The sequence below is a fragment of the Chlamydotis macqueenii genome, chromosome 5, assembly GCF_036417535.1.
Source record: "Chlamydotis macqueenii isolate bChlMac1 chromosome 5, bChlMac1.mat, whole genome shotgun sequence".
Classification (NCBI taxonomy): domain Eukaryota; kingdom Metazoa; phylum Chordata; class Aves; order Otidiformes; family Otididae; genus Chlamydotis; species Chlamydotis macqueenii.
This window is the reverse complement of record NC_141560.1, coordinates 38,414,581-38,437,808: the sequence shown is the minus strand read 5'-3', so window position 1 is coordinate 38,437,808 and position 23,228 is coordinate 38,414,581. Positions and strand designations below refer to the sequence as shown.

The 23,228-nt window shown below is 44.8% G+C and overlaps 1 protein-coding gene across 5 annotated transcripts in view; it reads right to left on the bottom strand.

The window, feature by feature from the left end:
- The window catches only part of SUSD6 (sushi domain containing 6), an 88,834-nt gene that overhangs the window by 6,187 nt on the left and 59,419 nt on the right, over positions 1 to 23,228 (bottom strand). For all 5 annotated transcript variants that reach the window (XM_086748429.1, XM_086748434.1, XM_086748432.1 and 2 more), the window contains 3 exons: positions 5,729 to 5,926; positions 2,690 to 2,828; positions 1,516 to 1,937 (listed from right to left, as the gene is read on the bottom strand). In XM_086748429.1, the coding sequence (XP_086604555.1) occupies positions 1,516 to 1,937; positions 2,690 to 2,828; positions 5,729 to 5,926 (759 nt within the window). The remainder of the gene's footprint in view (positions 1 to 1,515; positions 1,938 to 2,689; positions 2,829 to 5,728; positions 5,927 to 23,228) is intronic.

Sequence of the window (23,228 nt, the reverse complement as noted above, 5' to 3'; positions counted from 1 at the left end):
CTAATGTCCAATCTAAATTATCAAGTTACAGCTTGTGGCCATTGCCCCATGTTGTACCAGTGGGCTGAGAAGAGTTTGGCTAGTCTTTTCAACTCACTGTAAATGCAGTAAAAAAACTGTTGGCTTTGCCCTCAGCTGCTTCTTCACCAGATTAACGCAGCTCAGCTCCATCAGTCACTCCCCACAAGCCCCTGGCTATCTTAGGCCTTCCACAGGGCCTGTCCAGTTTCTCCACATCTCTCTTGAACTGGGGGTCCCACAACAAGATACGGTATATTCCCAGTAAAGCTTCACCAATGTGGTTTAGGGGAAGGTAATACCTTCCCTTAAGAATGACAGTTTCCTTCCTTCCCATGACCTCATCAATCTTTTAGTTCCTCAAAATGTCCAAGACCTGTTTCTTACTGTAACAGGGATGGCTGGAAATACAAAGATCACACTTGCCCTTCCAACTTGAAGAAATACAACCTCCTCCAGTAGCTGCAGCTTCCTCATCATTGAGCCACAAACACAAGCTGCTGCAAGGGGCAATCTGCTACTGTACAACAAGCTTTGGAGGCAATACATGTTCCAGGCAGTGATAAAAATTACACAGTGCATAGGCAACATCCTCTAATTTCTAGACTGAGGACATTTTTTTGTTAAGCTTCACTTTTGGATTTCTGCTGTTTACTCACTTGAGGTTTAATGCCCATCTCAGGACATGCTGTCATTTCCACCCTTTAACGGAAATCCTCTTTAACTGTTTTTACTGCAAGGGCTCTAGGTGGTATTACTATGGCTCTAGGGCTTGACGCCATGGAAAGGAGAAGTTCTGCCCTAAGCTATCAACAAGTCAGTTACACTTTTTGCCTAAGACACAGCAGTCTCTGCAGAAACCTTAAGCTGCAGCTTCACATCAGCTCTGGCAGTGTAAAGCCACCCCTTCAGGGCAGAATAGGAGTGAAGAACGCAAGATGCACTGCCTGTTTAACAGACTTGTCCGTCTGCCTGGTACAGTAAGTTCAAGCACATCCCTTTTAGGTCTTCTCGCATGCCAAGGCTGCGGCACTACATGCACTGTGTTAGTAAGCTGCTTACTAAAACAGTCTAAAAATGAAGAAGCCAAAACATCACAAAGGGTTTGTATTCCAAGCATATCCTCCCACTCCCACCAACTTGTTTTCCACAAACCCAGCTATTTTACTGCATTTGCACTATGATGCTGGAGGCTGGCATTTCTCTGCAAATCCTTTGGCTAAGACAACAAGAGCGAGCAAGCAGAACCCCAACAGTTTTTCCAGACTGTCCTAGGCTCCCAGTCTGAAAGCACTGCATACTTCAGAAGGTATTAAATACTGCTTGCATATCTAAGTTGTGAGACACATCACAGAGACTAGGACATCTCTTTTCAAAAGCTCCTCTGGTACCTGACATACAAAAGGGCATTCTGTGCCATTTTCACCCTAGATAGTTAACTGCAGAACCTACTCTTGTAAGGGTCTCAATTCAGTGCTCCTTGCCCACGTCACATACCATCTGTGTATTCCTCTGAGGAAGTGAGTGATAAAAGGCTCTGTATGTCACTGCTTTCTGAATCTTGGACCTCCTTATGGACAGGTCTACTGCTAGCCATGCCAGCTACCCAGGAAGAGGTAGCAGCCTGATGCACAAGAACAGTTTCAGAGCGCTGAGAGCCACTGGCTTCACACAGTCCAGAGTGTCCGGGGGCTTCATCTTCTCTTTCAAAGCTACTGCGAGCCCCTTGGTCCTGCTGCTGCATCTCTCTGGCTCCATTCTGCTCAGCTCCCTCCGAGAGCACAATCTGCACTCGGGAGTCTGACGGTGGAATGCAGTTCCCCGTGCTGCCGTACACCGCTTCTTCATAGGATGGCAAGGCCACTTGGACACCATCCACCATGATAGAGACTTGATCTCCAGACACACCTTGGTCTCGCCTCAAAAGAAGAAACAAAGAGAGAGGAGGGAGAAAAAAGAAAAAGAAAAAATCAAGTTGAGCATTTATATTTTTATAGAGGTGTTACATAACATGAATGGTGGTTTAACAAGGTCAAGCAAGCACAGCCTTGCAGCCCTACTGTGAATTGCCATAAACATGAACAGGAGCTCTAATTCACAGTGCCCGATGGATTTAGCAGCAAGAGCTAAAACAGTTACAGTGCTTCCCATCTCACCTGCCTCCATAGCTAAATCTGACAGAGATCATGACTCAGAGCCCCCTGCTGTCACAGCCCATGGATAAAAAAACAGCTCTGACCACTGCTGATTTCAGCTTGTTACACTTTTATAGTCTGGAACACCCAGCACTGCCTGCTCTGCCACCTTCGCTGCTGGTGAGAACCTTTAGCAGGGTGGAGCTGACAGCTCTTAAATTGGCACAGGGTGAATCACTCAGGCTCATGAGTTGGAGTCCTGACACTGAATTTCTTTTCCAGTGGTTTGGACCTCTTCAGAAGAGGGGAGACTCCAGGGCTCCATCTCTCACCCTCCCCACTGCTGGACAGCCATGCCTTTACTCTGTTTAAGGAGTACGAGTAGTGGTTCAGAAGAGAGTCTACAGTGACTTCACTGCCAGCAGTTTTATGGCTGGCTTCCTCCTCTCATCCACAAACCCAGGCCAGGAGGCTTCTCCTACCACAGCAGGGAAAAGTGGTGCCTCTGAGCCACTCCAAAGCCCAGCTACACTTACCTGCTATGATGGAACGACTTCAGCTTCGGCTGCAGCAAAACAAACAGCACAACTAAGAGCAGAATTAGGGCGACGGAGCTTGCTGTGGAGGCTACTATGGACAGCGTGGGTACCCCAATTGATGGAGGAGAGTCCTTTTCTACAAAACCAAGAGGAACAAAAGGTAGAATAAGCCACTCCCTTAAATCACTGCCATAGGGAAAGAAAAAAATCCACGTTGTCTGCTCTCAGGAGTTATACTTGGGTGCACATGTGAGGAGCCTAAGTTTCCCATATGCTCAAGGCACACCAGCTATCTCATATAGAGGACAGTTCAGAACTCAAGCTGACACCTCTCCATCAGCCGTAAAGGGAGCCTAAAACAAAACATGCACATACAGGGGTCCATTGGAAAAAACAGAAAGCAAACAGAAAAACAGTGCAAGCAGGCCATGGGAACTGATAGATGGTGGTGAGGGTCATGTTATATATAGATACGGCTGAGCAAAGGCTAAAAAATGTCCTGATGTCACCAGCAAGGCCAATAATTGTCTAGCACAATAAGCAGGATATTTTAGGCCAAACAATAGGAAAAGTTCCAAATAACGTTTTTTGTCTTGGCTAATAGAACAGCCTCCCAAAGGAAGGGGTGGAAGACACCTGGCTGGGTATATTTAAGACACAGCAAGTATTCAGTTTCTCTCTCACACACATATGCCAGGGAACAGAGAGGGAAGGCAGATGTTGCTTCAGGATGCTGAGTTTTCCATGCTAGATAATACACATGCCCTGTTCACATTACTCCTTCCTACCCCTCCTCAGCCGTGCCATGTGACTGTATGGGAACCAGTTTGGTTTTTAAAGGTCCCTTGCAAGCAAAGAACAAATTGAGAGTGGAAAGAGAATGGCCTGAATCTGGTATTGCTGAGCACCATATATCATGCCTAGAATGCTACACTAGTTCTTTCACCTCCCTAGAGCAAATAAGTGTGTGTGTGTAGCCTCTGTCCCTAATTTGTGTCTTTGGTAGAGATCTGAAAAACCCCCCTTCCCCATCAGCAAATACTATGGTGCATTTCTCATTCCTCAATTCCTTTTTAGTATATTCAACACATTCTTTGGGAGCACACATCTCAAACTGCAGGGGGATACAGGACACACCTGCAGGTAGGCATGAGGGGAAGACCAGCATGCAACAGAAGAAAAAAGCTGGAGGACCACTGTTCTTAAGCCTACAGCCTGAAATCACCCAAAACAGGCCTGTAAGCTGGAAAGCCAGTTTGCATTTTCCACATCTTCTGTTGGGGTCAAACCTACTGGTTTAGTAGTTTTGAGCTTGTTTTCCTGAAATTTTTCAGAAGTTACTTGACCTCTCCCCAGGGAAAAACAATGTCTGGTACATTTTTCCCTATGGCAAATAGCGTTGAGTATTTTCAACATAACTCAGGGCACTGAGTACGCTGACAGGGAAGAGGGTAGGCAAATAGAGGTGCTCTGTTTTCAGCATCAGTACATGATGTTGTGAAACTGCTCACTACCCAGAGTACACTCCAGCATGTTCACCGTCTCATATTGCAACAAGATGCTCACTAACTCACACAATAAACTGTCAAAAGGCTGACAGGCTCAGAGCTACACAAAACACCTGACATTTCATGTACTCTATATGGAGCAGGTGCTATCTTATCCACTACCAATCATCTTAAGACCTACTGCTTTTCTCTCTACAGTCTCCCACCTCCTCGGCACTGTGAAAGAGACCTGCTAGTTAAACCTCAGCTGTCTCTGACCTTGACCAATTGTTTTAAAGCCTGGGTCAGACTTTTGAGGCCCCATATTTTTGATAAGACCACTGATCCTTCAGGATGCTAAAGAAATCTGAGGGATTGCTGCTCATCACAACACAATCCCTTCAGCCCTGATGCAGGCCAAGTGCCACCACAGAATTCACCCAGGGAACACTATCGGAAATAGCACAGCTTTGTTCTCCAGCCCGGGTACAGCAATGGGAAAGGCGATCACTGTGGCAAGGAAGCTTATGCTGAATTTGAAAGGCCTCTTCAGGATCTAGTTGCTGCCAGGTAAACTCCCAGTTCCCTTCCTTATACATCACAGGAAGGAACTCTTGGAGTGGCTGCAACAGAGACACTGAGAAGACAGTGTCTTTGGGACAGGACAGGATGTTCCAGAGATCAGATATGCAGTGAGCTCCATAAAGAGCTGGAAGAAGGTGCTTTTCTGTTTCCTTCTGATTAAGCTAACACATTTTGCTTTATGGATTATGAGACTTAATCCCAGAGTGTACATCTTGCTGACTCAGGATGACTGAGCAGTAAGACTCTATCAACAAGCCAAACTTGAAGAGGAGAGGGAGTTCTCTCTTTATCCAGTATGCATGCTTTTCAAATCAAATAGCCATAGGCAAACTAAGAGCTGTATAATGAATATTTTCCTGCAAACCTTTTTACTTTCCTGCTTTGATGGAGGAATTCTTGTTCAGTGGGGAAGAGACCCACAAATGGAGCTGTCCACCTCCATTTGGAGAGAAGCAGAAATAATTTCTCAGCAATGTCCTTTCCTGCCAGTACAGTGAAAAGCAGCACCACCGAGCTCTTTGCCACAGGAGGCCAACAGCTAGTTAACCTGTTTGCAAGGAAGGCTGGCTCTACGTACACCATTGAGGGAGATGTACCGCTAAATCCATCAGGGGCAAAATCAGACAGCATGGAAAATGCTTCCGTTAGGGCCTCCTCCATTTCTGGGATGACAGCTGTCAAAATAAGAGGCTCCACATAAGTAACAAGTTGCCTCCTTTATAATCCTTTCCATGGGTTGTCTCCTTGCATGAGGGACTCTTAGCTTGTGTCTGATGGGCTGTTACAGAAGAGATGCTTTTAATAAAGAGCTGTGATTGTGAGACGCATTTATGAAATTGCTGGAGCAATGAGAGGCAGCTGAATGGACTTCTTCAGCATCACACTGACTCTGTTTTTAAGGATAATCTGAAAAGCCAACGCAAGGGCAATTCTGACTTTCCCACTGGAGTCAGGGAGCACTCACCTGGGCTAAGCCTGCAGCTGACTTCCATGGCTGGGTTCCACTCTCCATTCTTGCAGGTCAGGTATTTATAATCTCCTTTCAGCATGTAGCCTTCGACACACAGATACTCTATGACGCTACCTGAAGTCAGAGGGTTGTTGCAGGGGCTAGGGTGGCATTTGTAGCCTCCATTCTCAGGCTGTGGTGGCTGGGGACAATCTGTAAAAAAGAGAAAGCATCATGGAGGACATCTCAGAGGAAGACATCTGTTGCACAACAGATACGGCACATAGGCAGACTTCCACCCAGAAACATTCACTAAATTAAGAAACTACCAAAACCAGGAAGAAAGACTGTTACACAACAGCAGAGAACACTGCTCAGTTTCACCTCTGTCTTCTGTGATTGCTAAATACTGCTTGTTATCCCAGTAGTGCAATCTAGCTGGCAGCCATCAAACTGGTGATATTTTTGAACAGTGACATATAAGTTTGTCACAACAGAGATTCCACATGAGAGGCGCCCAGAAAATCCTTGGTGCTATCTTTTCCCCACAGCTGTTTCACTAAAGACTGCAGGGAACCTAACAGACAGGCTTTCCTATTAGCCTGATACAGAAAAAGCATGAGACCTCCTACTGAAATGCATGAAGAATGCAAACACCCCACTGTTCTCTGGGTATAATGTCAAGGTGCAGAGCTGCCTCATAAGGCACCCCAGAAGCCTGTAACAGCACACAATTTTCAGCTATTCCACTCAGATAAACCTCCAACAGAGCTTTGCTACAGCAGGACCAAATATTCCAGTCTATTTAAAAAAATGAATCAGTTATATTACAAAGATATCTCTAAAAACCCCTCTATTTACCTATGTGAAGCCTGGAGTGCTAAATGCACTTTACATTTCTCCTTGCATCTCCCCCATCCTGACTAATGGCTATAGACATAGCACATGTCAGAAATTTTCTTGTAGAATTTTCAGTAGCCATTCAAATAAAACCAACAAACTACAAATGAGGAAACTGCACCAAAAACAAGATACTTGTTTTATTTAGAATTTCCTCTCTCTGGCAGGTCACAGTGACCCTGCAGAACAGCCCCAACACCCCCTGCTGATGTCACATATCTGCCTGGCTGAAAGAGGGAGAAATCAAGATTTTTTCATTTTAAATCCACATCAGCTTCACAAAGTTCCCAAAAGAAAACCCATGGCCCCTCCCTGTTCAACATCTTTGTCGGCGACATGGACAGTGGGATAGAGTGCACCCTCAGCAAGTTCGCCGACGACACCAAGTTGTGTGGTGCCGTCGACACGCTGGAAGGGAGGGATGCCATCCAGAGGGACCTTGAGAGGCTGGAGAGGTGGGCCCGTGCCAGCCTCATGAAGTTCAACCAGGCCAAGTGCAAGGTCCTGCACCTGGGTCATGGCAATCCCAGGCACAAATACAGGCTGGGCGGGGAATGGATCGAGAGCAGCCCTGAGGAGAAGGACTTGGGAGTGCTGGTGGATGAGAAGCTTAACATGAGCAGGCAATGCGCCTTTGCGGCCCAGAAGGCCAACCGCATCCTGGGCTGCATCAAGAGGAGCGTGGCCAGCAGGTCGAGGGAGGTGATTCTCCCCCTCTACTCTGCCCTGGTGAGACCCCACCTGGAGTATTGTGCCCAGTTCTGGAGATCCCAACATAAGAAGGACATGGACCAGTTGGAGAAGGTCCAGAGGAGGGCCACAAAGATGATCAGAGGGCTGGAGCACCTCTCTTATGAGGACAGGCTGAGAGAGTTGGGGCTGTTCAGCCTGCAGAAGAGGAGGCTCCGGGGAGACCTGATAGCAGTCTTCCAGTACCTCAAGGGGGCCTACAAGAAAGATGGGGAAAGGCTGTTTAGTAGGGCCTGTTGCAATAGGACGAGAGGTAATGGTTTTAAAATAGAGGGGGGTAGATTTAGATTAGAAATTAGGAAAAAAATTTTTACAATGTGAGTTATAGAACACTGGAACAGGTTGCCCAGAAAGGTGGTGGAGGCCCCATCCCTGGAATCGTTCAAGGCCAGGCTGGATGAGGCTCTGAGCAACTTGATCTAGTCAGGGATGTCCCTGGTCCTTGCAGGGGGGTTGGACTAGATGACCTTTGAAGGTCCCTTCCAACCCTAACCATTCTATGATTCTATGAATATTCCTCTTGAGATATTTTGGGGCATGGAGAACCAACCATCCTCCATCACAGCATGGTGATCCAGGCCTGCCCTTAACCTCTGGAGCACGCATTCCCAGGTTCTGCCTCTTGAGTGTCCCACTTACAGTGGGACAAACAGCGAGAAACAGCTGGGTAAAGTTCAAGTAACTGTTTTTTGGGCAAGATTTAAGAAGAAAACTTTAGAGATTCATTCCACTGTGGAAAATTTTGCTACGCTGCTGCAGTGCAAGTGACCCTTGAACCTAATCACATGTATGAACGCACCATAGGTAGTGCCTTGTAAATGTCAGTAAACCCCGAGATGAAGTGTTTAGTGAAGCCAAAAACCCTCTGGTATGAATTCTGCCAGCTTTATAACTGCAATTCAATTTACTTCTTGAGAGAAAAGGTTAACAGGGGCCTAAGCAGCAGCCTTTCAAGAAGACTTTGTTCTTGAGGAGATTTATTCTTAAATAAGCTTCAGAGAAGCCACTGTCCCATGCCTCAGGGGTATTAACTGTTGCCTCTTCTGCATTTGTTTTTCCTTTCTGCAATAATTTCCCATTTTGTAACCAACTCTTTGCCTTATGAGGCTAAAACTTGCTTTCACATTAAGCCTGTCCAACACTTCGGGTCAAGCTGGGATCAGCTGAAGTGACAGTCACACCACATTTCACATTCAGGCACACAGACAAATGCCCTGCTTCATCTGTAGCCCAGGAGAAGGGTTTGTTGCTAAATTGCAAGAACCTATTTGAGTGCCAGAAATATTCTCAGCAGTTTAACACCTATCTCTCTAGGCAATGGTAGAGAGCTGCGGGGAAAAGCTACTGTGGCCATAGCAGTGACCGAAACTCAGGAGCAGAAAGGGCAACCTCCCTACACCTTTTTATGCCACAGGAGGTACCTGGAATAGCTTGATAGCCATGCACAGTGTAACTCTGCTAACTGACTGCAGCAAACAGAGCTCATTCCCTCTGTTCCCCCCTTCACCAGAGCCATACTCATGTGTGGCCATTGCACCAGAAACTCTTTTGGACCAGGCAGCAGCTCACTGTTTGGTTCCTGATCTATAGTCAAGTGCCACCTACACTGATGAGCTTTCTGAGTTATGTATAAAAATCAGCCAGCCAACAAGAAACCAGCATTCATCTACATTGCAGTAGCGCTATCAAAGGCTTGGAAATACCACTGCACCAGTCACCCACAGAACCCTGACCTGGCCTCCTCACACAAGGGCTTCAGGAGGAGATGCACAGCTATAGAACTGCAGATGGGTTTCCTCCTCACCTCCACAAGCCACCTGGCACAAAAGGAGAGAAGCAGCTGATAAGCATGTTCAGTCAGTTGTCCCTGACTTGTCCTCTTCACACAGGGAAGAGATTGCAGAATTAGTCAGCTGTTTTTTTTCCCCACCTTCTTAGGTCATTTGTCATCACAGCATCCAAGAGCATCACGAGTATTTTAAAATGTCACCTTCACTGTGACAGAGCAGCACTATTTATGTGCTGGGGAAATAGAGTAAAAAAAAAAAGATCTGGATTAGGCAGCCAGAACCTCAACCTGACTGAGCATCTCTGGGCAATCCCAGCTTGCCTGGAAGATCACCTGAACTGTCCTTTGCAAGGCAGCCTCAGGGAACAGAGCATCTCAGGACCTCTAGCCTTGGAGAGAGCTACTAGACAGTGCAGATGGCTTTAAAGATCGCCAAAGGCAGCCCAGGCAAGGGTTGAGTGGGTAACATGATGGACTGGGGGTGCCTGTAAAACTGAGAAAGTCAAACACCTCTGCTCCCTGTTGGACCAGCTCCCTTTCCCTAGCATCTCTGACAGAGCTCAGCACTTGTGCAAATCTGGCCCAGCCCAGTTCAACACAGGCACTCAGAAAGCTTGGGATAGACAATGCAGCTTTCCACTACAGCGACCCATTCCTAAGTTTTCATTCCACACAGCTTTCACACACTCCATGATGGGTTTCTTCAATTGCCTCCATATGCGTGCTCTAAACTGGGGCTAACAGAAGAAAAGGTAGAGTCTGATTCTGCACAACCCTTTATCTCACAAACAGCAGCAAAGCTTACACTCCAAGTCTGCGGCGCTGGTATACCCACAGCAACACAGAACCAGGCAGAGCAGCCCGTTTACCACTTTTGTCAGAATAAACCACTGACACGCCACGGGTGAAAAGGGCTGGGTGCTGACTGCTGCCAGAACCTGTGTCCAGAGCAGCTCGCTCCTGGCTACGCTTTGTAGCCAGAGGGTGTGGAAGGATGGGAAGAGCTGCCTGCGTGAACTGTTTATTATTACCCCGGAGCGTGGCTCTGCCATGACAGTTTGGTACTGGGTTTGGGAGCAGGGAGCTGCCTGACCCAGCTCTTCTTCCAGCTCACACCTCCCAAGTGTGCTGCCTGCATTTAACCCACAGCAGTGTTTGCATGCTGCTGTGTGGCACAGTCGCACGCTAGAGCATTGCTGTTTGGGTATCACTTTGGCACACTGGTGCTTTTTCAGGCACGTGAACTAAGCCACGGAGAAGAGCTTTTCAGTATTTCAGCCCCGATTAAAGCTGGGCAGATTTCAAGGGACACAGCAACCCCAATATTTACTTCTTACAGGTTTCAAAGGTGAGTGGCACATAGTGGATCAATCGAAGCTTCCCAAAAGGTTACAAAAATTCCTTTAAATTTGTGGGACCCTAAGTACATATATTGTAATCATCGACCCCCTTTCCCAATAGCATCAGCCTAGACTCACAATGGCACTGGGTTATATTTGAAATATAAAGAAACATGCAGGAAGAATTTCATCAACTCCCTCCTCGAAACCCATGTTCTTGGAAGTATCCCAGAGTTTATGAGACATCTTAAAACAAATGTTCACGCCAGGCAGGGAAGAGAAAGAGAGCCAAGTTACAGAAGTTATCAACTTCCTAAGAGGTTACCGACATCCTAGGCTTGCAAAGCTATTCCCAGTATCTTGATTCATCAAGCTTTGAGGACACACAGGAGCAGTGGTTTTGAACATTGCAGCGCTATTTGCAAAGGGGGCAGAGCTCTACTCCCAAAGGTTCTGTTTCTAAGAGATACTGAAGTTTATGACATCTCCTGAGAGAGCTGGTTCTTTGCCAGCATACACTGCTGGAAGTGTATAAACAGGAAGGAGATAACTGATGAGAAGTCCAAACATTTTGAACATCACTGAACTCTGTTCAGAGGTAAAGAAACTTATTTCCAGATTGACAGGCAGAAATAGTTATGCACTGGAATTTCTGCAAATGTCTCTTCAAAATACTAGGTATTTAACATACAGACAATTTTCAATAAACAAATGAAAAAATATTAAGCCAGTATGCACCTCCACTCAGTTTCCCACCAAATCATCTGTAAGCACCATATTCTTCTGTCTAGGTCAGACGAGAAAATACTGTTCTCTTTCAAGGAGGGTTAATTGCTCTTATGTTCTTTGAATAGCTATTAGCAACTTGACAACATGCAGCACAACACTAAGGAACCTCTTTTTTGTTGCAACCACAGCGTTACCACATTGTACCTTCACCATCTCCCTTTCCCACAGCTCCACTAGTAGTAGCAAGCTCCGCTTACTGTCTCTTCTACCAAATTCACAGAGAGTTGTGAGGGGTTGGAACATGGCTTCTTTTGGAGACAATAAGAGGTATCAGCCGGCTAAACTGATTAGCCTAATAACCAAAGGATGAAACTGATCTTCCATATCTTGGCTGAGCTGAAGCTGAGCCATGGTCCTGAACTCCAATCCGATACAGAGCTACAAAGCATTACTAACAGTGTAAAAATTACACAAATCCAAGCTGTGGTCACAGATAATACCACAGATGGAAGTGTGTGGTATTTTCTGTGCTGACATAGAAGTGAGATGTTTACATACTCAGAACATAAAACCACAGGAGACACATAGTTAAGCCCTGATCTCTGTGAGTGAAATTCACAGATAAGCAGAAGGTTTCCAAAGCCCAAGTAGGATGAGCCTGTTGTGGCAAGGATCAAGTACAACACACTCTACTTACACACACAATGCAAGATTAAAACATACTTCAATCTGACTGGATAATTGCCATTGAATTACTACAGCTCCCCAGTACTAACCTTCTTCTCCCAGGCACAACACTGTACAAGGGGCAACTGGAAGGCACCTCACTACTGTCTTGCTTGGCACTGTGTTGTTTTTTTTTTTTACTATTAATACTCCTGGATCCTAGCAGGGGTGCACCAAGCACCTGAACTGTGTTTCACCTCTTTTGCTAGGCATTCTGACCACAGAGATGAAAACTAAATCCTCCTTAGCTGAATGCATTCTTATAAGAAAAAAAAATAGAACAAGAAAACTACTAATCATCATCTGCTGAGTGCATAACTGCAGGTTTGTAACTGAGGGAGAACAAACCATTGCATTGCTCACCTTACGTGGGTGGATAGATGGGTATAACATTGCTTAACAAAAGGATGTTTTGCACTGAACATCCAGTAACACTACTACTTCTCCACAGCAAAGTACAAAGGTCACTAAAGCTAGGAACAGTTTTGATAAATTAATACTGGTGTTTATATGAGTCAGGCCCAAATCCCAGCAACTTTAAGAAGCTGGACTGAGCCTCAGGTTAATTCCTCACCAACTACACAAGTGCATAGCACATTTGACCATCCTCAGAGAAGTGTCAGACAAAGCTTACATGTCAGTGCTGAGGCATTCTGGAAGCAATTTGGGTAGGTAACAACTCCTCATCTGGATCCCCTGAACACATACCCTGTTCCGATATGTTAACACTTCCTGGCCTTTCAGACATACCACAACTTTTGTAGGATGCGAAGACCAGAAATAGAAGATCCTAAACCCTACAAAAATTTACTCAATTTAACCAATATTATCAAGACTCACAGAAGAAAAACATCCTACAAAAAAAAAAAAAAAAACCCTCCTGATCTAACAAGATGAACACTCTCCTGGCTAGTCTGGTTAAACCTGCCATGACTCTCTCATGCCAGCATGTCCAGCCTGGTGAGCAAACATCTTTGTGAGGCAGAACACAGAAGCACCCAGTTAAGTTGTCCCCGTACTAAAGGACATACAGTTTCCTTCATACTGGGATCATTTCCCTCAGAAACCTCATCCTAATTTCTTGTGCTACCTTGACTCCCTTACAATAGGGGGGAGTCAAGTGGAGTGGCTTAAAACCAAGGTTGCCTTCCCTTAAAGTGTATGTTTTTGTCACTTTTTGTATGTCCTGTCACACAGAAGGGATTCCTCCTGGTCAGAGTCACTGCCTTTGCCTATTTACTCTCTTCCAAGTTGTGCTTCAGCTCACTCCACAGTGGCAAGGAGCACTTCTCTAGCCAAGTCTCTGGTTTTTCAAAACACCACCACCACCTTATTCTCTCAGCCAGAATTTGCCACTAGCCACAAAACAGCACATCTAGAAAAGCATCCAAAATAAACACAAAGATACCCCAATCGTCCAGTTACTTGTCCCTGCTACAGAGGCCTCTGATTTTCAACTCTGATAATTTGTGTGTCTGAATCACTTCAGTACAATGAAGGGAACTGAAAAAGCTATTACTAACTTCTGGCAACGACCTTCAAAAAGTCCCAAACTCTCTAAGGCACCCTTGAGAGTAATCCTCCCTCTCTACTCCTCTTTTCGACCTGGGTCTTGCCATAGCTAAATGGGTGGTCCGAAACACCAGCTGCATCTGAGGCCTTCTGCAGAGACCATGCATTTTCAACATCTCAGACCTGAGGTTCAGGTTTAATTAACACCATGCTGAAAATAACAGAGTCAGGTTCACTGTTTCTCTCCAGTGAGTGCCCGGAACAGGTTTGCAACAGTAGGAGACTGGGGTTTTTTTCAGTTGCTATTTGTTTGCAAATTCATACACAGGCCTTCACGTTTTTTACACAATGCTTTTTCACAATAAAAATGTGACAGCCTGATGCAGCCAGCCAGATGGAGGGCTAGAAGTGCAAGTCAGAGACCAGCAATAATGCTCATTTTGGCTTCTAGAGAGTCTGGCAATTCTAACAGAGTGCTGCCCATGGATTCCACTCAGGGGTGACACTGAGTATCAGTTTCACCTTAGGAAGCAACAGAATGAATTTGCTAGCAAGAACTCTGGACTTACTTGCTAACAGGAGGAGAGACACTGGTTTCCCTCTTTGCAGAGTTCCAGTTCTTGCCAGCAGGGCACTGCCCGACCTCTCCACTCATCTCCTGGTTGTTTAGTAAGCCTACAAGGAAACATTTTACCCCTCCCTTAGCCCAGTTCTCGCTTCGCTTTTATTTATTGGCTATACTCCCAACCTCTGTCACCAGTACTCAGTGAAGCATAAATGTGACCCAACCAGATAATAGTGTCACTGCTGTCCTTAGCCACAGCAGCAGAGTATCCAGCCAGAGTTGCCAAGCTCACTTAGCAGCTTCTTGAGCAACAATAAAGGCAACAGATCAGCCTCCCAGTGCCTGCAGACAGACTGCAGAGCCTCTGCATACACCTAACAGAACACACTGTCCAAGTTTCATTTTTAAATTTAGTTCTTCCTTCTGGAGAGATCCCTACCTAGCATATGATGAACTCAAACCCCACGATATACCTACTGAGAAAAAAAAGTTAGAAAAGTGGCACCAAAACTAAAGGCATGCGTATAACAGGCATACGCGCCACTTTCAACAGCAAGCCCTTTTATTTTATAAACCCTTCCCAATTAGCAGACAGGAAATTCACTGTCCAAGTTAGCTGCGTATCTCATGAGAACTTCACTCCCTATGCTGCAGGCTAAATGTGGTTTGCTGCCTCGAGGAAAAAAAAAATAATCTCTATATAATCTATTTGATTCAAAGGGAATACAGTGACCTATCAGGCCCCTCTAACGGAAGCCTCCAGCTGCGTCAGTGTCTGGGGGAGCACGGGAAGACTAGCACGGCTGCAGTGACATCATGACTGCAGAACAAAATAAATTCCACAAGCTCCTCTTTGAGTCAGGAGTTTTTCCTCTTAAACCAGGGCATTCAGTCATACATAAGATCTCCTTCTGCCTGAGGCAGGACTGGCGTTTGGCTTCAAGAGTCTTCTGCAGAGAGAGAGATGATGAGGGGAGAAGACCAGACACACAGACAGGCAACATCCTTGTTTTTCTTCTCTTCCCTTGTGCACACAAACCAGCCTATAAACAGCAGAAGCCACTTTCAGAAGCCCTCCCTCAGCAGCAGTTTGGTTTTAGTAAGAAGCAAGTCTGTTATAATTTCCTACCCTTTTCAGGCTAGCTACATCAAGTAAACATCATCTCTTACTAAAGCAAAAGCCACTTCCCAGGCAGTTGGTCTGCAGAGAAAAAGCACCTAGATCAGCTTTGATCAACAGCACTGCCTCTTCCTCACCCACACCTTCCTTCCTGTTGAGAAAGCAATGACAAGGGGATGCGCTTCAGTGGCAGATACAAAAGCAGCCACCTACACCCACATGCTCCAGCTAGTCAGAGTACCAGCCCCATTTCTGAGTGCTAAGTACTTTCAGGTTTCCAACCAGAGATGTCTGCCTGGATGCATTCGAAGGCTTTCAGCACAGCAGCTTCCCACTATGCACCCTCTGCTCCTGCATTGTCCTCCCCAGTCGGAGCATTTGCATTAATACCAGTATTAGGCTAGGAAATGGCTCATCAAGTATTCCATGGACAAATGTCACTGCGTGCATCGGCAGTTCTGTGCTGAACATGAAGAGCGACATGCTTTAGATTGGGGTTTCTCCTGGCAGGCTGGCTCCCAGAAGCACAGCAGTGACCTGCTCTGGGAATCATATCTGAGATTCTACCCTCTCCCAGCATCCAGCATCTTGGGGACATTTGAGGGGACCATTTTTTAGCCCACATAATTAAATTCCGACACAAATGTCTCCTGCAGTCATTAGAAAGCTTTATTTCTAGAGACAGGTGGGTCCTTCCCAATGGAGGTGAAGCATGCTCTGCTCCCCTTTCAGGTAGACAGAGAGGTTAGCAGGGTTTTTTTGCTTATTGCCCACACATGTGCTAACCTGTGTGTTTTAACTATACAAACACAGTAGCTGCAAAAAGGGACCCAAGACCAAAGCTATCCTCTGCCAGCTGGAAACAGTTGAGAACTCAGTGTGTTTCTAGCCTGAGACAGCATTCACACCATAAAAAAAACAAGCCACCACCAAAAAAAACCAAAAAACCAAAGAGATCACCAGATGCCCAGGTTTTCCACTGGTCTGTAATTTCTGGGGTGGAGATGGGAACTGGAACCAGGAGAACAGATTTTGAACCTTCTCCTTTTCAGCACTCTGGCTTTCTCTAGCACACGAGCAGATGGGCCATTTCCCACAAGGACAAACCCAATGTGGCAGCTGCTGCTGGGGCCCAGTCACAACAGCTGAGGCTAAAGGATCTCTTTATATTTTACTTACAGGAGGCAGAAGTCAATAAAAGGCCTCCATTGTGAGCGCACACACTTCTCGCCGACCCTGCCCCTAAAATATTTTAAGCCTTCCTAAAAACACACTGCAAAACATAACCCTCTTTTGGGCTCTGTGTATTAAGCAGAGGCCAAAGTCCACTGAAAAATAAGCTCTCTGTCTTCACTGGCTCCAGATGCTGCTTACTCTGAAGTCAATGACAGAGGAGCAAACTGAACAGGACTGAAGCCTTTTCGGGGAAATTACAGTTTTCCTAGCAAGAACATTCTCTGAAGAGGAGGCTTATTTTTCTTTATGTCATAATGTGGGTAAATGAGAAGAAACCAAAGCAAAGAGATTTGTATATATAATCATATAGCTGTGCATTTATATAATTAGACACAAGCACTTACACTGTGTACAGTAACAGGCAGCCCTCACATAGCCATCCCTCAGCCACACCAAAGCTGCCTTTTTTTTTTTTATAGGATAGGGGAAGAAAAAGGAAGAAAGAAAAGACTAATTGCTGCCTTCCACCAATGCAGTCACCATCTGGTAACTCAAGAGACACATGGAGCAGAATTATCTTAATTAACATGTTACAACAGTATTTAAAAAACCTCTACGCTTATTAACACTCAGCTGTGATTAGCCAACCATGGAGGAAGCCTGCTAGTGCAACATTAATTATGGGTCTTGTCTGTCTTTCTATTAGAAATATGATTATTTTTTCCCAGTGGCTTATCTCTCTCCTAAAAAGAAACCCATTAGCATCAAAGCTTGCTCTAACACACAAATTCTATTTACATTATGCAAGAGTCAAAATGTTTAGGCTACATGAAGCTGCCAGTGGTGCTTCTAGAGTGCTACAGACTGTCTTGATATAAAATGTACTTTTCTCTGTCTGCCCCTTAGGAAAGGTTTGCTTCAGTTAGACAACTCTCTTTCTCACTGAAATTTTAACTCAAAAAAAAAAAAAAAAAACATTATGCCTTTCAAGTTCCTTTCGCCCAGCAAAACAGGAGCACAGATTTTGCTGTATGCTAGGCAGAGAAAATAAAGACAAAATCCAGGGCTAACTAAAGAACCACATCCGTGAAAGGAAGGTTTCTGTGATGGAAAGCAGCAACCAAAACACAACTGCACTCCAGCAGCAGATTTGCCTTCCTGGAAGAGTGCTACCCACTATGACAACTGTATTATTTTTTTTCCATAATAGGCCCACCTGTAACATGCTCCCCTCAGATACACTCCCAAATGATTCAGCCTGACAGACTTGGAGACTAACGCTGCCAAGTTTTTCAGACTTGGCTCTGCATTGTTTGCATGCATCCGCACTGGGCATTCTGGACATCAGGATGAAAAACCTGATGCTTTTAAACAAAGTCAGGATTGATGAATTAATTCTGGAAACAGTAATGAGGATGGGGGGAAACAAACCGGGAACAGAAGTGCTTTTAAGATTATCTGATAAATCAGTCTTATTGTTGCACGCACACAAATAAATAAAAATTGCTGGTGGTGATGTACGTGGAAGCTCATGTAGCTTGCTCAGGTCTAGTAAGGATGAGTACCAGCTGACTGACTTAACAGCATCCCATTCTGCCAGGACAGTATAAACAATTTGCATCTGGGCTGCAGTTGGAGCCAGTGGTATAGCAGCTGCAGAACAGCCAGTTGAATACAGAAACCTGCTCTCCCCCACGGGCACAGCACAGCTTTCCAAGTGGCACATGTTTCATTTGCTTTTGTTTTGCAAGGCTGTTTCTGGCCTCCCCACACCTTCTTCCAGCCACTCCATAATTACTTCCACCTGTATGGAGAAGGAAATTAAGCAAGGGATGTAACACCGCTTTGTGTAATCACCAGGGTCCCAGATTCTGCTTTTGAAACCCAAACCCACTGTCATAAGTAGCACCCAGCTAGTGTTGTGGATTTCCTTCCCCCTTCAAAAGTTTAAAAGGGTCCCTCTAAGAAAGTTGCATATGGGTTTTAATTTGAAATTCTCATTATTAAGAAATGTAAAGAGTCCAAAAGTGTTCACGCTGCACTGGGCAGAGGCAGCTAACACTCAGAGGCCTCTATTCCTCTCACTGGCAGCTCATACAATTCTAAATCTTACTTTATATTGCAACAAGGAGGAGATTATTTAAAAATATAAAGAATTGTCAAAATATTTTTATATTCTCTCAAAAAAAGAACAGGGAGCTGTGCAGGAACTTACAGCACCTACTGGGTATAGGCAGGTTAGCAGAAAAGCTATTAGCATGGTATTTGAACTCAAATAACATCCACTGTCCTTGATTACTGATGTTAATTTTAAAATTTTGCTTCACTCTTTACCTAACTTTGATTTCTCATTATGTCCCTGCTTGCCTCTTTCCAGAAACCTACAAAACTAGAAACTGGTCTCAATTCAGAGGTAACCTGCACATTTACCCTGCTCTTTCCTTCACTGTTCCTAGGTGGTTTTTCTACTTGGATACAGTAATACCTGAAAGCTGTCTTTTTAGGATAAAAGTCTGACATACACTATGGGCTCTGGTCTAAGGAAAACCATCTGGCTCTTCAGAAAAACAATAAGACACAATAAAAAGAATGTAACTATCAGACATTCACATTGATTTTGGACACCAGATTTTGACAGGACAGAGATGACTGATTTGTGCTGACCAGTGTGTAAGTCCTGACTGAAATAAACACACTTCCTCTGTTGACACTAGGTGAGGACATAAGGGAAACATCCCTTCCAGATACAGCAGAACAAAACTCTACTATGACAGTCTCCCAAAATATGTCCCTGTTGTGGGCTTCAGCACAGCCACTCAAGCTCTGGATGACATAGAATGGAGCCCTGTCTTCCTACACGTGCATGGAAAGATCCCTACAGCAGCCAAGTCACTTTAAAGCTCTGCCCTGGTACGCCTCGTTCTTTCACTAGTAAGCCTTTTCCAGCTGATTCATTTTTCATCCTTTCAGCAGCAGCAGCAGCTGTTCCCTCTGACTCAGCCTATCCAAGAAGTACTAATTTGGAAGTTTGGCCAAGGCTGATGTAGTAATGGCACACACACAGGAGACTGGTTTGTGCTAAACGTTGTTCCACTTTCATCTGTGTAGAAACCGAACTGGGAAGCTCAAAGCCCTAAGTTACTGAAGTTTCTCTCTGCAGTATGTCTACAAAAAGCTTTGCTAGGAAAAGGTGGGTAAGGACAGCAACGCTGAAACCTCAATCCAATACATCAACACACACTGGAGAATACTTTTCATCCTGCCATGCCATTTCTCTTCTGACCTTTGGGTCTGTTCAGGACCATTGAACATATCAAAATCTAGTATCTAGGCAGATTTGTTTATCCTTTAAGAATGACTCATCTCTGTCATGGGACTTGTCAGAACAAGCATTCAAATCATTTACCACTGGCTAGGCAGAACTGCAGAGTTATTAGTCCTGCCTCACTGGAACGCCTCTCTTAAGCACACTTCATATTTTCACTCTAGATATGGTTAGGTTAGCTGTAAATATTAAGTCATCTTTTCTGCCAGCTTTACAGGAGCACAGCATTGCAAGTAACTTCTCTGCAGAGTCTGGTAGGAAAACAAAATGAGGCCTCACTTGACTCAAGTCATCCTATTCAAAATGGGAGGTACCTCAGAGTAGAGTGACAGAAGTAGCCCCACATGGCAAACCCAGCTCTCCCACAGACCACAAAGTCTTAGAGCCTCCTGGTTACCCTGCCAGCTCAACCACTCTCAGCTACATTTCCTTGAACTGAATATCTGATACAGACTCAATCCAGACTCTAGTAATTCAAAAGCTCTAAGACACACAGAGTGAAGTTGAAGAACTAAGCTTCAAAGCAAAGTGAGAAGTTTCTTCTACTGAGAAGAGCTAGCTATGATATGCCTTTCTAAATTGCCTAACACTAACAGTGCTGGGCAATTTAAGAGCTAGCGAGGTGACAGTAGGAAAGGTGGTTTCAGATCCTGTATAACCTGCACTGAAACTTAACAGCTACTCAGTACGTGGTTTCTCTATTTACTGGCAATGCAAGTAACTGGAAAGTGTTTTTTGGAAAGAAGGGAGGTAACCCAGAGAAGCTATTAGTAAGCTTGCTTTCTGACTGGAGCGTGACTAGCAAGCGGCATCAAGGTCTGGTGGGATGCTGCTACTGCTTTGATTTACCAGTCACAAAGACACCATCAGTACTGGCAGAACAGGCAGTCCCACACGTTCCACCCACTCAGATTCTGCTGGGGATCAAATTGCACATGGAAAGTAAATGACAACTTAATATAATCCTTACAAATGCAGTGTATAAAAGAATTCAGATTTTCAGCCACCTCCTTTGAGAAAACTGTCTCATTATACAGATGTAATAACTTCAAAGTGTTTGTTTTTATACCTCTATTTTCCCAGTACCTACCAACAGCTCTAAGCAACTCAATGGATATGAATTAGCAAATTGCCTAACAAGATGTATAGGCAGATTGTCAAAAGTATATCCAGCAGCAAACATGAAGTCTTCCTGTCTTTCTAGCTCCTCATTCCAAACACCCACAGGATAAACTGAAAGCTGAACTGAAACAAGCCAGGATTGGGAAATCGTTAAAAAAAAAAAAGCTTGTTTCACAGCTAACATGAAAAGTGTTCAGAAAAGATGTGTAGAAGTTTTCCCCCTTTGGAATACTACTTGCTCTTTGACGCTTTCACTATAGCTACTGGAATGAAAGCACAGGGAAGTCAAAATATCCAACTGAAAAAGCACGTAATAAAAAAAGATTAGAGGTAGCAACCACCAAGAGAGGACCCATTTGGAGCCCTAGGTGTCTGATAAAAACATAAGAGATGAAATATAATTCCTTCCATTTGACATAAAAAGAGATTATAAAATATACAGCCCAAAAGCCCACAGTATAGCTATTTTCAAAATAAAATCCTCAGGAAAGAGACCAGATCTCTTAGGAAGGACTGCCAAACTTCAGCCTTGCCTCTGCACTTCGCTGCTTTCAAGCAACAAGAAATACAAGACTGTACATTTTCTTTGCTTCTTACTTGTATTCCCTGGTAATCTGGATATGTCCCCCAACATAAGAAGGACATGGACCAGTTGGAGAGGGTCCAGAGTAGGGCCACGAAGATGATCAGAGGGCTGGAGCACCTCTCCTATGAGGACAGGCTGAGAGAGTTGGGGCTGTTCAGCCTGGAGAAGAGGAGGCTCCAGGGAGACCTGATAGAGGCCTTCCAGTATCTCAAGGGGGCCTACAAGAAAGATGGGGAGAGACTGTTCAGCAGGGCCTGTTGTGATAGGACAAGGAACAATGGTTTTAAAATAGAGGGAGGTAAATTTACATTAGATATTAGGAAAAAATTTTTTACGCTGAGGGTTGTAGAACACTGGCACAGGTTGCCCAGAGAGGTGGTGGAAGCCCATCCCTGGAAACATTCAAGGCCAGGCTGGATGAGGCTCTGAGCAACCTGATCTAGTCGGGGATGTCCCTGCTCCTTGCAGGGGGGTTGGACTAGATGACCTTTGAAGGTCCCTTCCAACCCAAACCATTCTATGATTCTGTAACAATTAAAATACCAAGTTAAAACCTAAAAAAAAAAGTAAACACTCCCATAATGCTTTATTATGGAGTTGCCTTTGCTCCTTTCCTCATGTTTTTGGAGCACAGCTGGCCTGACAGATGCTTGAGAGCCTTAGAGACACACAACTCCAGCTCCTTACCTACTGCCACAAAGCCAGCCAAAACACATCCCATCGCCGACTTAGAGGTCATGGATCCTCACACCAGAAGCTGAAATTTCAAAGCAGGAGACACTGCAGCTTAGGGGCTGGAACTGAGGCGTAGGAACAAGAGACATAGGTCTAGAGATGCACTCTACCAGTAGCTCACCTGAGGTTTTGCCTCTGTGCCTCAGCTTCCCTCTTCAGAGAGCTTTTCTGCCTGCCTTTGTTAACACCTGGTTACAGGTAGTCTGGAGAGCCTAATGTGATGATTTAAGGGTCCTTGTCACAAATGCAATTAATTACAGTGACAAAGATTTACAGATTAATTTGACAGCTTTAATATTTGTGCCTTCTTTTTCTATACAGAGGAAGCCAACTCTGATGCAGGATTTCACAGTTCAATAGTTCTTCCACACAGGTGTCTCTGGCCAGGAATTTACTTCAAACTTTATTGCCATAATCAGGACTAACACATGGCTAGAGACACATATGCTACATTACCATCTTGCAGTATTACTGTCTGGTTTTAACTCAACACAGCTCCTTTTGTGCCAGCTGGTTTATGTTATTTGTGACATTTCATTAAGTTTATTTATTGTTTTGAGGCACTTATTTGCTCAGCTCTCTCAAGTGGCCTCCTTCAGCTACATCTTATCCATGCAGCATCATCAGTTGTATCAGAGCAGTTCTTCCTAAACCAGAAGGGTATTTCTCGGGGCAACATACAGTTAACAGGATAACAACAGTGTGAAAATGCTTGATTGAGTTTTGACTGCATAAAGTACCCAGAATCACACCTCCACAACAGCATTTTATCTGGATTACTCTTGACTTTGACAGGCCAGGCCTGAATGATACTATTATCATTTCTTGCCAGCCAGACCTTGGGGTTTAGGACACTGCCTTACTGAAAAGAACAGACTGTTGCAGGCCAGGTTCTTCCAGACAACTCAGTTAATTTGCAGATGATGTTACAAAACTGTTTCCCTGAATACCACAAGAATCGAAACAACATGAAACTGTTGTCCTACGCACTTTCCAGCCAGCATTTACAGCATCAAGTTGGAGAAATTTCAAGTCTCTCTTCACCTTCTTACAGTTTTGCCTTCTCCTTCCTGAAGTCCTACTGCTCATCCTCACAGCCATCTTCCATCAAACACACGAGAAAATTCCTGCTCAGCTCCA